The 14,523-nt window shown below is 43.4% G+C and overlaps 1 protein-coding gene across 2 annotated transcripts; it reads right to left on the bottom strand.

Annotated features, from left to right (window-relative positions):
* Nucleotides 1-703: 703 nt before the first annotated feature.
* On the bottom strand, nucleotides 704-14,116 carry LOC133424196 (NXPE family member 3-like). 2 transcript variants are annotated; one of them, XM_061714654.1, is made up of 7 exons: nucleotides 14,048-14,116; nucleotides 11,287-11,412; nucleotides 7,418-7,858; nucleotides 6,122-6,417; nucleotides 2,155-2,222; nucleotides 1,435-1,638; nucleotides 704-1,350 (listed from the first exon to the last, which is right to left on the bottom strand). In XM_061714654.1, exons 2-7 carry the CDS (start codon nucleotides 11,404-11,406, stop codon nucleotides 791-793), a joined length of 1,689 nt encoding a protein of 562 aa, XP_061570638.1. In that variant the 5' UTR covers nucleotides 11,407-11,412; nucleotides 14,048-14,116; the 3' UTR covers nucleotides 704-790. The 2 variants fall into 2 exon arrangements, with proteins under 2 accessions (XP_061570638.1, XP_061570637.1); XM_061714653.1 differs by having other exon boundaries at nucleotides 2,155-2,225.
* Nucleotides 14,117-14,523: the final 407 nt, after the last annotated feature.

The following is a 14,523-nucleotide window of genomic DNA, read 5'->3' on the forward strand; positions in this document are numbered from 1 at the left end:
GCTCAGCCCCTCTCTTCACCCGAGTGTCCAAGACATGCGGCCGAAGGTCAGATGAGATGACAACAAATTCGATCATTGACGGCTTAGGGTGTCCTGGTGCCACGTGCACTGATGGACACCCTTATGCTTGAACATGGTGTTTGTTATGGACAAACTGTGACTAGCACAGAAGTCCAACAACAAAGCACCGTTCGGGTTCAGATCGGGGAGGCTGTTCCTCCCAATCACGCCTCTCCAGGTATCACTATCATTGCCCACGTGAGCGTTGAAGTCCCCCAGTAGAACAATAGAGTCCCCAGTTGGAGCACCATCAAGTACCCCTCCCAGGGACCCCAAGAAGGCTGGGTACTCCGCACTGCTGTTAGGCCCCTAGGCACAAACAACAGTGAGAGACCGTTTCCCAACCCGAAGGCGCAGGGAAGCCACCCTCTCGTTCACTGGGGTAAACTCGCCTCAAAGCCTCAAAACATACAAAAAAAAAACAGACAAAAAAAAACTAATGAATAACCTTCAACTGTGATTCACCAAACTCATGACCTGAACCAAGGAGGAAATGCCTGGACCTACGTTAAAAATGGTGCAGTCCTCCCCATCCAACCATGTTTAATTTGAACAACTTGTGCCATGTGATGTGCAAGTCAATAATACATTGTTTTTTTTTTTTTTTTTTTAATTTCTGATAAATTAACTGAGAATGTTAACATGTCAAACACTTGCCAGAAATATGTAATAGTAGACAACTATACCTAGCACAGCCCATCTTAAAAGTACTTTTCTGATTCTCTTTTGGTCATTTAAAATTCCCTTTTGAAGGACATGTGTAAGATAGGAGAACATCAATCATGTTCTTGACAATAGGCGGTTGTGGGTGGAGGTTGTGTGGCAGATGGTGGGCCAGGACCATCTCCCATGCATCCACCATATGGACTTTCACTCCTTTAAACATAGCCCTCAGAACCTTGTCCCGCTGTATTGAGTACCAGTCGCTGTTGGTCAATGTCTCGTAGAGCGTCAGAGCTTTGGGGTTTGCAGTCCGGATGATGACCTTGGTACCTGGAGCCCTGTTCAGCAGCCGTACCACGGCCTTCCGGATACCCTGCAACCGCTGGATGTAGACCTCGACAGGGAAAGTGCTGAAGTGCGACCAGATGCCAATAACTACAACAGTGTTGGTGCCTCCAGTCACATGTTCTATTTCATTGGCAATGTAACGCAGTTGACTGACTGGGACGTTGCCAAAACGGATGGGGGGTCCGTGGCAGCGATATGTCACTAAAATGTTGTTTGCATAGTCCAAGGCCATGAAAGGTCCTGTTTGCTTCGGACTGTGCAGATTAAACTCCTTGAGATCTAAATTTGTGACAAAGACAACAGATAAGGCTGCAATGTGAACAAAACTCAAAATGTTTTCAGAAATATCTGCTGTGCAGCTACCTGGTAATATTGAGTTCAGGTATTCAAACCACTGCCTGATGGTGGAGTCTCCAAACAAGTGGACCACCTTGCCTTTCAGACACTGTCTCATCATTGTGGTGTTGAACTGGCGAACTGTGGTACCCTCTAGCGCTCGCCACACACCCTGATAATAATACCCAGAAGGTGCAGTCTTCACAATGTGGCTTTTCCTCTCTGGTTGATCTGAGAAGATATATACTTTTATTTAAACACAAAAGACCAAAAAAAAGGTGTTTCCCAAACCTCTCTGAGACCCCTTATTTTATATATTGAATATTTTAAACATGTATTAGAAAAGCCCCAGATTAGAAAATTAACCAGTCGGGCCCCATTTAAAACCCGGTAGATCCCACTCAGAATTCACTTTTGACCTATTGAACGGAACGACAAGACTGCGATTGATAGTCACAGTAGTATTCCTGATAAATCAGATAAACATGATTGGACAGAAGACGACTGAATGCTATGATTATGATAGATTTGTAACTATGGAGTATATATATGGTTTACTTCTGTATTAACTTCAGTAGTCAGGAGGAAGCTGACACTTGGTGTTAAGCTGCATGTCTACTCCTTAGTAATAAGATTGTTGAATCTAACCTCTCACACTCTTGTGTGTTCATTTTTTGCCGCGGCATAGTTAGAGTGCTGAAACAGATTTTTCCAACATTGTTTTTAGTCGTAAATGTTAGGGTTTACCTTTTAGTTTTGGCAGCACAGGGGTGTTTGCAGGTCCAGAAGCAGGAATTAATACTTTCATATTGACCCTGCTGAAGAAAAAAAACAGTTTTTTATTCCAAAGTTCCTCGAGAAGATAGTTTGCATTTCTGAAAGACTTCCAATCTGATTTTAAATTATGCACAGCACTGAGTCAGCTTTTTTAAGATTTTTTAATGATATCTTTTTAGCCACAGACTCTGGTGACTGTGTTATTCTTTTGCTTTTAGACATAACTGCTGCATTCGACACAGTGGACCACGAAGTCTTGATCTCTCGCTTGAAGCAGTGGGTGGGCATCAGTTTCAAGATTCAAGAAGCTTTATTTATCCTGAGGTTGCCAGTTGCAGTACAAAGGTAAAATTAATACAGGAAGAGGTAAAGATAAAATAATAGTAGTAAGCTAAAATAAGATGAAATGGGGCTAAATAATAAAATAAAGGATAACTTAGCATAGATCCAACAATTGACTGAGTGTGACAAAATGTAACAAAATTGCAGCTAAACAGTAGCAGTATCCTCCTCCCAGACACCATCCCCCAGGACGGAGCCAGCTTTCCTGATGATCCCACTGATCTCGTTGGCATCTGCTGCCCTCAGCCTGCTGCCCCAGCACACAACATATCAATACCTACATATCAAACTGGGTTAGTGATGGTTGCATCACTAAACAAATGGTAAAGGTGGATGCATATCTCAAGTTTGACAGCAAAATCTGGGCAGTTGTCACATTGATTTTTATCATTTGAGGTAGCTGGCCAAAATAAAGCCAATTTTTTCAAGGCAACAGTTTGAAACAGTAATCCATGCCTTTGTCACTACTGGGCTGAATTATTACAATGTCCTTTATCTGGGGGTTAGTGCCTCCTCCATCTCCCATCTCCAGATGGTCCAGAGTGCTGAAGCATGCTCTTTAATCGCCACTCGCAAGCATTACCATATTTCCCACATTTTAGCCTCGCTCCACTGGCTGCCCATACATTTCAGGATTAATTAGGGCCCGAGCACTGACAGTGCGAAGGCCCTATTGTATCTGTAAGAATTTTTGTTTTCGTCGTTTTTATTTTTATTAGGGCCCGAGCACCTTCAGTGCGAAGGCCCTATTGTATTTGCAGGAATTTTTATTATTATTATTATTATTATTTTTCTTCTGACAAAGTGATGGCCTTTTTGCCCCCCTTAACATGCCCAAAAAGTCACCAAATTTTGCACCCAAGTCAGGCCTGGCGAAAAATTTGATATTTAATGGTTTGCATTAATGGGCATGGCAAAATGGCTCAACAGCGCCACCTTGAAAACTTTGTGCCTCAAGCCCCACGATACGGTTTGACGTACATGCACGAAAATCGGTACACACCTGTATCATGGCGCAACTGAAAGAAAAGTCTCTTGGCGTCATGCCCGAAACCAAACAGGAAGTCGGCCATTTTGAATTAGTCGTGTCATTTTGGCGAAATTTATGCCATTCCTTCAAAAGTTAATTCAGCCCGAACCGTAACGTGCACCCAGGTGTGTTATACATCAAAATGTGCGTCTCCATCCTGCGACACCACGCATTACTTTTCTCTTTCAAAAGCGTTACCGTGGCGACGCTAGACGCCAAAAAGCGCGCCCACCCTTCATCTGATTGGTTCGACAGAAAAAACTTTGTGCCTCAAGCCCCATAATACGGTGTGACGTACATGAAGGAAAATCGGTACACACCCGTATCATGTCACAACTTAAAGAAAAGTCTCTTGGCGCCATGGCCTAAACCGAACAGGAAGTCGGCCATTTTGAACATTCTGAATTAATCGCGTAATTTTGGAGCAATATATGCCATTCCTTCGAGAGTTAATTCAGCCCGAACCGTATCGTGAACCCAGATGTGTTATACATCAAAATATGTATCTCCATCCTGCGACTACACGCATTACTTTTCTCTTTCGAAAGTGTTACCGTGGCGACGCTAGACGCCAACAAGCGCACACCCCCTTCATCTGATTGGTCCATATTTGATAGTTCCCCAAAAGGCACCAAATTTGGCATGCAAGTCAGGCCTGGCGATAAATTTGATATTTCATGGTTTGCATTAATGGGCGTGGCAAAATGGCTCAACAGCGCCCCCCTGAAAACTTTGTGCCTCAAGCCCCACAATACGGTTTGACGTACATGCACGGAAATCGCTACACACCTGTATCATGGCACAACTTAAAGAAAAGTCTCTTGGAGCCATGGCCGAAACCGAACAGGAAGTCGGCCATTTTGAAATCTGATTGGTCCATATTTGATAGTTCTCCAAAAGTCACCAAATTTTGCATGCAAGACAGACTTGGCGATAAATTTGATATTTCATGGTTTGCATTAATGGGCGTGGCCTAACGGCTCAACAGCGCCCCCTAGAATACTTTTATCTGCCATAACTTTTGAATGGTTTGACATAGGAAGTTGTGGGTGGTGTCATGGGACTCTGTAATGAGTCCTCAAGCTTCGTTGGCCTGAATTAGCCCCGCCCCTTCTTCTGATTGGTTGTCCCGATTTTCTACTATAACTTTGGAATGGTTTGACATAGAGAGTCGTGGGTGATGTCATCAGATTCTTTAGGGAGCCCTTGACCTTCATTGGCCTGAATTAGCCCCGCCCCTTCTTCTGATTGGTTGTCCCTTTTTTATGCTATAACTTTTGAATGGTTTGACATAGGAAGTCGTGGGTGGTGGCATGGGACTCTGTAATGAGTCCTTAAGCTTCGTTGGCCTTAATTAGCCCCGCCCCTTCTTCTGATTGGTTGTCCCGATTTTCTGCTATAACTTTTGAATGGTTTGACATAGAGAGTCGTGGGTGGTGTCATCAGATTCTGTATGGAGTCCTTGACTTTCATTGGCCTTAATTAGCCCCGCCCCTTATTCTGATTGGTTGTCCCGATTATCTGCTATAACTTTTGAATGGTTTGACATAGGAAGTCGTGGGTGGTGTCATTTCTGATATGCTTATGGGGGCGGTGGCCATGAGTGCGAGGGCCCGTTCATCGCTGCTTGCAGCTTTAATTCTTATTTTAATTTTTCTTCTGACGAAATGAGGGCCTTTTTGCCCCCCTAAACGTGCCCCAAAAGTCACCAAATCTTGCACGCAAGCCAGGCCTGGCGAAAAATTTGATATTTAATGGTTTGCATTAATGGGCGTGGCCTAATGGGTCAACAGCGCCCCCTAGAAAACTTTGTGCCTCAAGCCCCACAATACGGTTTGACGTACATGCAAGAAAATCGGTACACACCTGTATCATGTCGCAACTTAAAGAAAAATCTCTTGGCGCCATGGCTGAAACCAAACAGGAAGTCGGCCATTTTGAATTAATCGTGTAATTTTGCCGGAATTTTGCCATTTTCATGTGTCGTACTTTAATGAACTCCTCCTAGCAGGGTCGTCGACATATTGTTTGACATAAAACTCGCTCAGGAGACACAAAAGACGTTAACCATGAAAGGTTATCAAAATAGAGTTTTCATGAAATGGCGTGGCTGTGGCACCGCGTCAAACTTCAACGTTAAACAGGAAGTGATACCAGTAGCTGATTGGTCGATATTTAATAGATCCTATTTTCTGCCATAACTTTTGAATGGTTTGACATAGAGAGTCGTGGGTGATGTCATCGGACTCGGTATTGAGTACTTGACCTGCATGAAAACACCACTGTTTTTGCTAAGTGGAAGCGGGGCCTCAGACACATTCCCACACCAGCGATGTCCTCACTGGAGGCAAGGAGAGTGAAGTGTTTTGCCCGTTTGACGGGATGATTTTTTTATATGGACCTTAAATGTTCACAAGCTGAGGATGGGGGAAGGAAAGTCCAGGTACCTTGATATTATACACACATGTGTAATACTCACGTGCTGGGATAAGTTCCAGCAGACCCCTGTGACCCTGCGTTAGATTAAAAATGTATAGAAAATGGATGGCTGGATGTAGTGCTCACCTTTGAAAGAGCTTATCTTCCTTAGGCTTGAGGTTTTGACTGAATCCCCCTGTGGCATGATTGAACCTGACATCACACGTTAATTTCTTTGGCTTGTAGCAGAACCACAGATCACCAGTAATGAGGTCAGTGTAGTTGCACAGCTTCTCCTGAGGTCCATTAAGGCACACATTACAGGTGGTAGTTTCAGTGATTGAACCTGATTGGAAGAGGCTTTTGAAATAAACCCTGTTAGGCTGCTCGTGGGTCAGTTTGTGGAGAACTGTGACTGCCTCGCTGGGGTGGACCAGGGTGACCTTTTAGGACAAAGAACAAGAAATGTACACAAACCTTTAAATGACTGGAAGGATTTACCATCTATTACAGAACTAAAGTCATATAAAGTAACATTAATAGAAGTTCGAGGTAAAAAAAAAAGTATGATATTGAGATGACATTTTCTGGAAGCAGAAAGAATGGATGGCTTTTGAGGCCCAAGCCCCAAATGTCTTTTTCCAAAAGTCCCTGGAGAAGGCACGCCACCCTTTCCTGGTGGAGAACCATGGCCTCGGTTTTGGAGGTGCTGATTCTCATCCCTGCCGCGTCGCACTCGGCCTCAAACCGCCCCAGCACATGCTGAAGGTCCTGGTCCGATGAAGCCAACAGGACAACGTCATCCGCAAAAAGCAGAGATGAAATTCTGAGGTCCCCAAACCGGATCCCCTCCGGCCCCTGGCTGCGCCTAGAAATCCTGTCCATAAAAAATATGAACAGGACCGGTGACAAAGGACAGCCCTGCCGGAGTCCAACATGCACCGGGAACAAGTCTGACCTACTGCCGGCAATGAGGACCAGACTCCTCTTCTTTCTCATCTTCTTATAAACCTAAACATCAATGTCACACATCAACAATACAAAGCACTGATTGAGAAAATAAAGTAATTCATGAAGGAAAAGAATGAGTGATTGAGAAAGAGACAAAACAAGAGGACATTTTTTGGACAGTGTTGTTAAATCATCTTAACCCTCTACACATGTGGAGGCATCCTCAGAGCTAAAGAGTGCAGAGGTTCATTTGTAATGCTGTATATTGTAGCTAGGTGGTGAGTGAACTACATTTGTGTTTGTATAATGGTTTGATAAAATGAATTGATTGAAAAAATGACGACATTGAATAAGGACTAAAACAAAATGTGTGTGCAGTATGTGATGTACAAGAAAGAAAAGCTGACCAAGACTGGACCAAATGCATCAGTTAACAGCCCAATGGAAGACTACACACACAGCCACATTTAATATGACAAGTTTTATTATTACCTCAACATGTGCACTTCCTTCCCACAGTAAGGAGAACACAGCCACGTAGCTGCCGTTGTGATGGTCCACCACTCGTCCGGCCACACCTGCCTGAAGAGTAGGGTTGTGAAGCCGGGCCACTAAGACATCTCCTCCTGTCTTCTTGGGACGACCATGGAAGTCATGAATTTTTATGAACACCTCCAGCTCATCCCCTACACGCCACTGTTGCCCTTTTCTCGGAGGGAGAATGGTGAAGGTACTGTGAGCCGGATCACTGGTCTCATTGAGGGAAAAAGGGGATGGTACGGGGGGAGTTTCAGGCCACGCAATTAAGTCTTTCAGGTAGTCTACTTCTAGAGCCTCCTGCGGTGACCGTGGATGGATGCTGCAGAAGTCATGATGCTTTTGAGGTTCAGGGGAAACTGCTGGTGAGATGGTGGTCCTCATTTTATAATTAAACTGAAAAAACATATTAGAGAAAACAAATGAAGGGCCAAATACACACCGTTCAAAAATACAAATTATTGATTTGTTTATATTGGTGGATAAGTACTAAATGAAAGCTACTGTAATAACTCTTTAGGAGGAGGCTGCCGTGCTGTTCACTGCAAATTACATTTTGAAATATTTCGTGCCATTTGGTCAGAAGAAACTAGATGTGGTTGCATACCAAATTGTTTTAGAAGAGGAAGATTTTTATGGTTGTAAAGAAACCTTTTGATACTGATGAGCACTAGTTACAACCATACTGTGACAAATTACACCATGCAATATTTCCTTAAACACATCGAAACAATCTGCGTACAGATTTACCTAAAAATCTAGGACATCTTAACAGAGTACAGCTGAGGAGTCAGGGAACACCAACACAGAATTTTAAGATTACTAGACGATTTCAGTAGCACCTGCGGTAATATTGAGTTTGTCTGCGGTTGAGAGAGCCAAGCTAAAAGAAAGGTTTAGCCGTTAATCTATGTTCCCATCTTCAACTATGATCATGAATTGTGGATATTGATTGAAAGAACAAGATAATGGATATAAGGGGCTTAAAATATTTTTTTTTGGGGGGTTGGGCAGTTGTTGGAGATGTTTCAGAAACTTCCATGTTTGAGGCTTTGAGGAAGACCAAATATATGCTGGAGAGATTATCATGTTGTTGCCCTTAGTGCCCCTTGACCTCCTCCCAGAAGACCTGGAGGAATATGAAGACCTGGGACTCTCCAGGCTTCTGCCTGTACAGCCAAAACCCAGATATCAGAAGCAAATGGATGCATTGATAACCTTGACTTCTTGCTGAATCGATTGATACAGTGAATTACATATCCGCAAAACCTAAACCCACCCAAACTTAAAGCAATCTATGGATGAACTTAAGATTGCGTACAAGCAAAAACAAGACAAGCAACCTCGTGAGGGGGAAAAAAAAAATCAGATCTGGATTGTAAAGGAAACTGGAGCTCAACTTATACAACACTTTCCTTATTTGCTATACGTTTATTGTCAAGTGAAAGATCTTCGTGTTCATTTGGCTTCAATTTTAAAGGTGGAGGTGGCTGACACCACCTCCACCTTAAAACTAAACTTAAAACCTTTCTGTTTAGTAAAGCCTATAGTTAGTGTTTAGTAAACCTCTAGCTGGTGTTGGTAAATCTCTAGGTAGTGTAAACTCTAGTGTGTTAGAGTCGCTCCTGTAGTTTCTTGTGCTGGCCCCCCCTTTTCTTCTCTTTTTTCCCTTTTGTACACGGTGCAGCCTCCTCTGCCGGTGGCGAAGAGCATCTCTGAATGCACAACACCGGAACCTGCAGTGTGGGAGTGAGGGGGCAGGGTAACGGCCCCTTTCAGGCGGGGGAGAAGGTTTGTCCCTCAAGACTCCTCTCCCTGGCCCTGCCCCTTCTCAACCTTTCCCCGACCCTCAACCTAACCTGGGGCTTGCTGATTGGGCCAGAGCTTCGGGAGCTGCGTGCTGGCCTGCGGCACCCAACCCACGGTCATCCCGTTGCTGTTTCCAACTGCCTGTGGTCCCCATCCCCAGTCATCCCGTTGCTGCTTCCACCTGCCTGTTGTGCTGTTGACGTTCCCGACCCCCAGTCTGGCCCTCGGCAGGAGGGTCCCCCCTTATGAGCCAGGTCCTGGTCCAGGTTTCTTCCCTCCTAAAGGGGAGTTTTTCCTTGCTACTGTTTGGCTTAAAGGTATTGTGACATGAAAAACAAATTTTTCTTGATTTTTTGTGTTTTGTTGGGTGTCTTGACATCAATTACACCCAAAAAACTTTTAACATTCAGTGTATTGTGTGCTTTCTGGGATTTTCCGCACAATTATGCAAAAACGGCGCATCTGGTTTGGTGGCGGACCGTTACGTAACGGTCCGCTAAATCACCGCCCCCTCCACCCAGCTCCCTGTCTCCTCTCCTCTCCAGCGCACCATAAAGGCTGATTTAGGGTTCCGCGTTACACCGACGCAGAGCCTACAGCGTAGGGTTACGCGGCGACGCGCACCGTACGCTGAACCCTACGGCGTAGGCTCTGCGTCGATTTAACGCAGAACCATAAATCAGGCTTAACACGGAGCTATTTAGAGCCCCCTCTGTTCTCATCACCGGAGGACAACTGCTAAAAAGACCCGCGGCCACTGACTGGACTTAAGATAAGGGGACACTGCTGCTTCGCATGCCTTTATTTTTGTGATTGTTTGCTGTGGACTGCTTCACCGTGCTGCTTTTCCGTGCATGCTTCGCTGGTCGCTCCCGGCTTAACTCTCCGACGCCGCTGTTAGCGTATTGCTTGCGGGGAGCTACGGTGCTGCCTGAGTCCTCTGGTCACGGACATCCCCGGGCTGTAGTCGCCCTGTCTGGGCTGTGTGTGTGGGTGTTTGTGGTTCGGTGTGCACGCGTGTGTGTGGAGACGGCAGAAGCATGTAGCAGTTGGGTTGGAGGAGGTTGGGAGGAGGAGCGGGGCAATGATTGACAGGAAAGGGGGAAAAGGAAGCGTTTTTCACTGCGCAAAAAAACACCGTCATAAAAAGCCAGACATGGAGTACTGGAGTGAAGTTTTTCTTGTTATACCTTTTTAGACACATTTGAGGGATATTGGCCAAGAATTTTAATAGTGTTAAAAGCATGTTAAAAATTATGTCACAATACTCTTAAGGTTTTTCTCCCACTAGGGGAGTTTTTACCTGCCATTGTTTATGTAATAATTGCTCGGGGGTCATGTTCTGGATCTCTGGAAAGCGTCTAGAGACAACTTTTGTTGTATTAGACGATATATAAATAAAATTGAATTGAATTGAATTGAATTTGTCTGGTGCACCATAAGAAAAACAGTGAACAGAATCAAATGTTAATACAAGCTTTTATTATATCATGCACCATGTTTTCGAGCTGGAGGTACACCTTCTTCAAACCACAAGGGTAGTAGAGAAAATGCACACTGTGGTCATCGATCCAGTCGTATTTATACTAAAAAGGGAGGTGTTTTCTGTACGTGAACCCCATCTGTGGCGTCAGCTGCCAAACATATCAGACCTTCAGCCGTATATATCCCTGTTTATTGCTTCCTACTTGAGATGTCAACCAAGATACCAGGATGTTAAAACATGTTTCTCTTCATTGTCTTCACCTAACGAAGAGTAAATATCTAAACTATTTTAACAGCCTAGTCATAAAACAGGAGTTGACCCTGCAAATAGAGAAAATAGCTGAACTATAGCTAAACTCCTGAACAGGAGGTGACCCTGCAAGTAAAAAAACCACCAGTGTAGAATCTTATAGAAAAACCCTTCAAACCGTTAAACAATTCTATAAAATCCTAACAAAAGTTATATTGATTTTTTTAAATGGGAAAAAAACGTTTCTTCTGCTTAAGGTCACAACTTGAAAAGTACTCACCTTCCTATGATGATGAAGGAAGATAAAGGCACACGAAGCTAAGAAAAGGATGATGAAGCCACACTTAAGAAAATAAGTGTATTTCCATGCTCTGCCCTTCATGATCAACAAAGACCTCATCTGGTGCTAGATTAAAAGATAAAACAAAAACAGTCATCATATCAGCATCACACCAGCGGTGACCAATAGGGGGCAGTAAGCAGAGCAACAGTTGGAAAAGTGATTCAATATTTAGTAGCAGCGGTAGTAGCAGCAGTAGTAGCAATAGCAGATTCGTTCAGTGTCTTTTTGAGAACATGCACGTGGACACGTCAAATGAACGCAGGATACGCGTGGCGGCCATGATGCGTATGCGGTCTGAACTGCAAGTACTGTATATCTGGGGCTTAAGACCTCTGCAGAGGTTTGGGAGATGCCCAACAGTCACTCTTAACTTTTTAACAGTTACTGCCTTGTAGACATACAGTACATCATGAAGGCCCACATAATAAGCTTCATACAGTACATTTCCATGCATTTCTCAACAGTTAAAGGGGACCTATTATGAAAAACACGTTTTCTCTTGCTTTAACATTTATAAAGTGGTCTCCCCTCAGCCTGCCAACTCAGAAAAGAAGGAAAGCAACCAAATTCTGCAGTGTCTGTACAGCCACCCGGATGAGCTGTCCAGTGTGATGTGGATCTACGAGCCAATAAGATTCTGCAGATTTTCGTTACGTAACCAAAATGCAAACCACGCCCACAACTAAACACTGTGTCCTAACTGCATGCGAGCGTCCGACTATCGTAGCACTGCGTGACATCGGACGCTCTGTCCATCTCCCTCCAGCAGCTGCCACTTTATTGAGGTTTTTGTAGTGAAATGAGGAGGAATCATAGAGATAACTTCTCATTTCAACTAACTGGATCAGCCGTTCCTCATCCGTGACTGTTTCCTACAGCGCTTTCAACCGGCTTTCAACGCGAGTGACAGGAAGTAAATAGAAGCAGGGCGTCCGCGGCCAGTTAGGACAGTCCAATAGAAAACAAAGCAATGGAATTGATTTTGTCACTGACGCTCGCTCGCATGGCATGCAGTTAGGACACGGTTTAATAGTGTACGCAGCCGCCTGCTCTTCTGCCCAGAGCGATGCTTTGTTCCCTCCCCTGCTACACGTAATTCAGGCAGCCAATCAGCACAGAGCCTCATCATCATAGCCCCGCCCACTCAGAATCCCTCATAGAGAAGGAGGTTAGAGAATGGGACGCTAAAGACATTCCTCAGAGGCTGAATTTTCTAATTTATTTAGAAAAAACAATCAAAGGCTTGTTTTTAAGACATTCAAGGCATGTTTAAAATAAACATTACATGCCATAATAGGTCCCCTTTAAAAATGTTTACATTTCAAATAGTTTCTGATTTTTTTTAAACTAGGGATGGCATTTCTGTCAAACCTACAAAGCTGTATTCTCATATTGATATAAAAGGCTTTAGTACCATATGAAGCAACTTTGTCACCTTTCAAAACATAACTATACATTTTGAAATTAAGCGTAAAACTTGTCCCCTGACTTGACAATGGAATTTTTGAATTAAATTGTATTTTGAAAAAGAACATTTGTGCCAAATTTGTGAATAATGTTTTCAACACAGAGTTATGTCACTAAGTTAGCTCTGTGCTCCATTTTTCATCCTTTCTTTTCAAAGCCACAGGCACCTCATTCCCTCTCAAATCCACCTACGGTCTGAAGATCCAGAGCAGAGTCTGCTGTGGACAGAGTCTGTTAGACATCTGTTTCAAACTTTTGACAAGCAGGGTTCAACAGTATACTTCCTTTACCACGTCGACGTTGACATTTTGGAACCACCATCATGCTATTATTGATTTATCTTTTACATAGACCCTCTTGCAGAAGTTCATTATCTTCCCATTTGGGCCTCTCCCTCTTTTACAGCATACAGCAAACCCCAATGCTCCAGGATAATGGGACAGTGACATTCCTGGCATTTCTCACACTACAAAATGACTTAGTATGATTTTACCACAGAAATTGTTCAGCTTTCCAAAACCATTGCAATGGGGGCCTACAAGTTCAGAGATTACATAGTGTAATTTAACATTCAGTTTAGTTTAGAATCTCACATGGCATGAGTCTTATGATATAAAACTGTCTAAAACTACTTATACCCACACAATTGTGCCACTAATGGGGGAGCGGTTGCAGAGTCACCATCTCTGTTGCTGTGGATTGGGATTCATAGCAGAAAATACATTTCCTCATCCTTTAGTCAGCTACTATGAAGAAAGACACACAATGTGGTTTACGGGGATAAACCTACCTAGCAATCTTTAGCAATCTCTCCATTATAGTCAAACATTTGAATGACGCTGTATGTGGTGTGTGTCTTCTGAGGAGTCAAAAACAATTCAACAGTTACTGAATTTCATGGCTGATGGGAGACCCGCATGAATAATGTGAACAAAGTCCAGATAACAGAAGGTCTTACAGGAAAATTTGAGGAGTGACACGAAAATCAGAAATCAGGCAAAGGTATAGAAATATAATAGAAGATCACAAGAATCAACATGACCAGAAACATTGATAGAAATATACAAAGACAGTTAGGCAATAAAGAGAAAAACTAACACGGGAGGTTACAGTACAGTGATGGGTACTCATTACCTAAAAAGCACACATATAGACGAAAAAGATAAAATGATCTGTCGAAAAAGTAGGTTTCATCATCACGGAAGCAAAACTTTATTTGATTGGGCCTCACCTGAGCTGAGATTTATTTGTAGAAAATTGATTGATTCTGGTGAAATATTTCCTCCTTCAGTCAATTGGATTGAGTTTTGATGAAGGGATCCTCTTTCAAATAATAAGGCATTGGAGGTTCGGAAAGATTCACAGCACGACAGCAAGTATCACACTCACAAATGAAGGCAACAATTACTGTATTACACTCAGAACTTGTCCCAGCCCATGTGGGAGATTTGCCAAAACAGCTGTCCAATGGTAAGTTGGAGAAGTGCAAACAGAGAGCTCAGCTCTCAGCTGAAGGGGGATGGCACCCCCCCTGAAATAAAAAACGGTCCAACTCATCCCCCCTGTAAAATTGCCATCCCCCCTTTCCATCCCTTATGTCATTTCATCAATGAATGTGGTTTTACTGCTATTTCAACATTTACAGTCATCACCAGAAAAATAACACCAGAAAAATAACTTATTTGACAATTTTCATCTGTTTCAAGT

This window comes from Cololabis saira, chromosome 23 (genome assembly GCF_033807715.1).
Source record: "Cololabis saira isolate AMF1-May2022 chromosome 23, fColSai1.1, whole genome shotgun sequence".
NCBI lineage: Eukaryota > Metazoa > Chordata > Actinopteri > Beloniformes > Belonidae > Cololabis > Cololabis saira.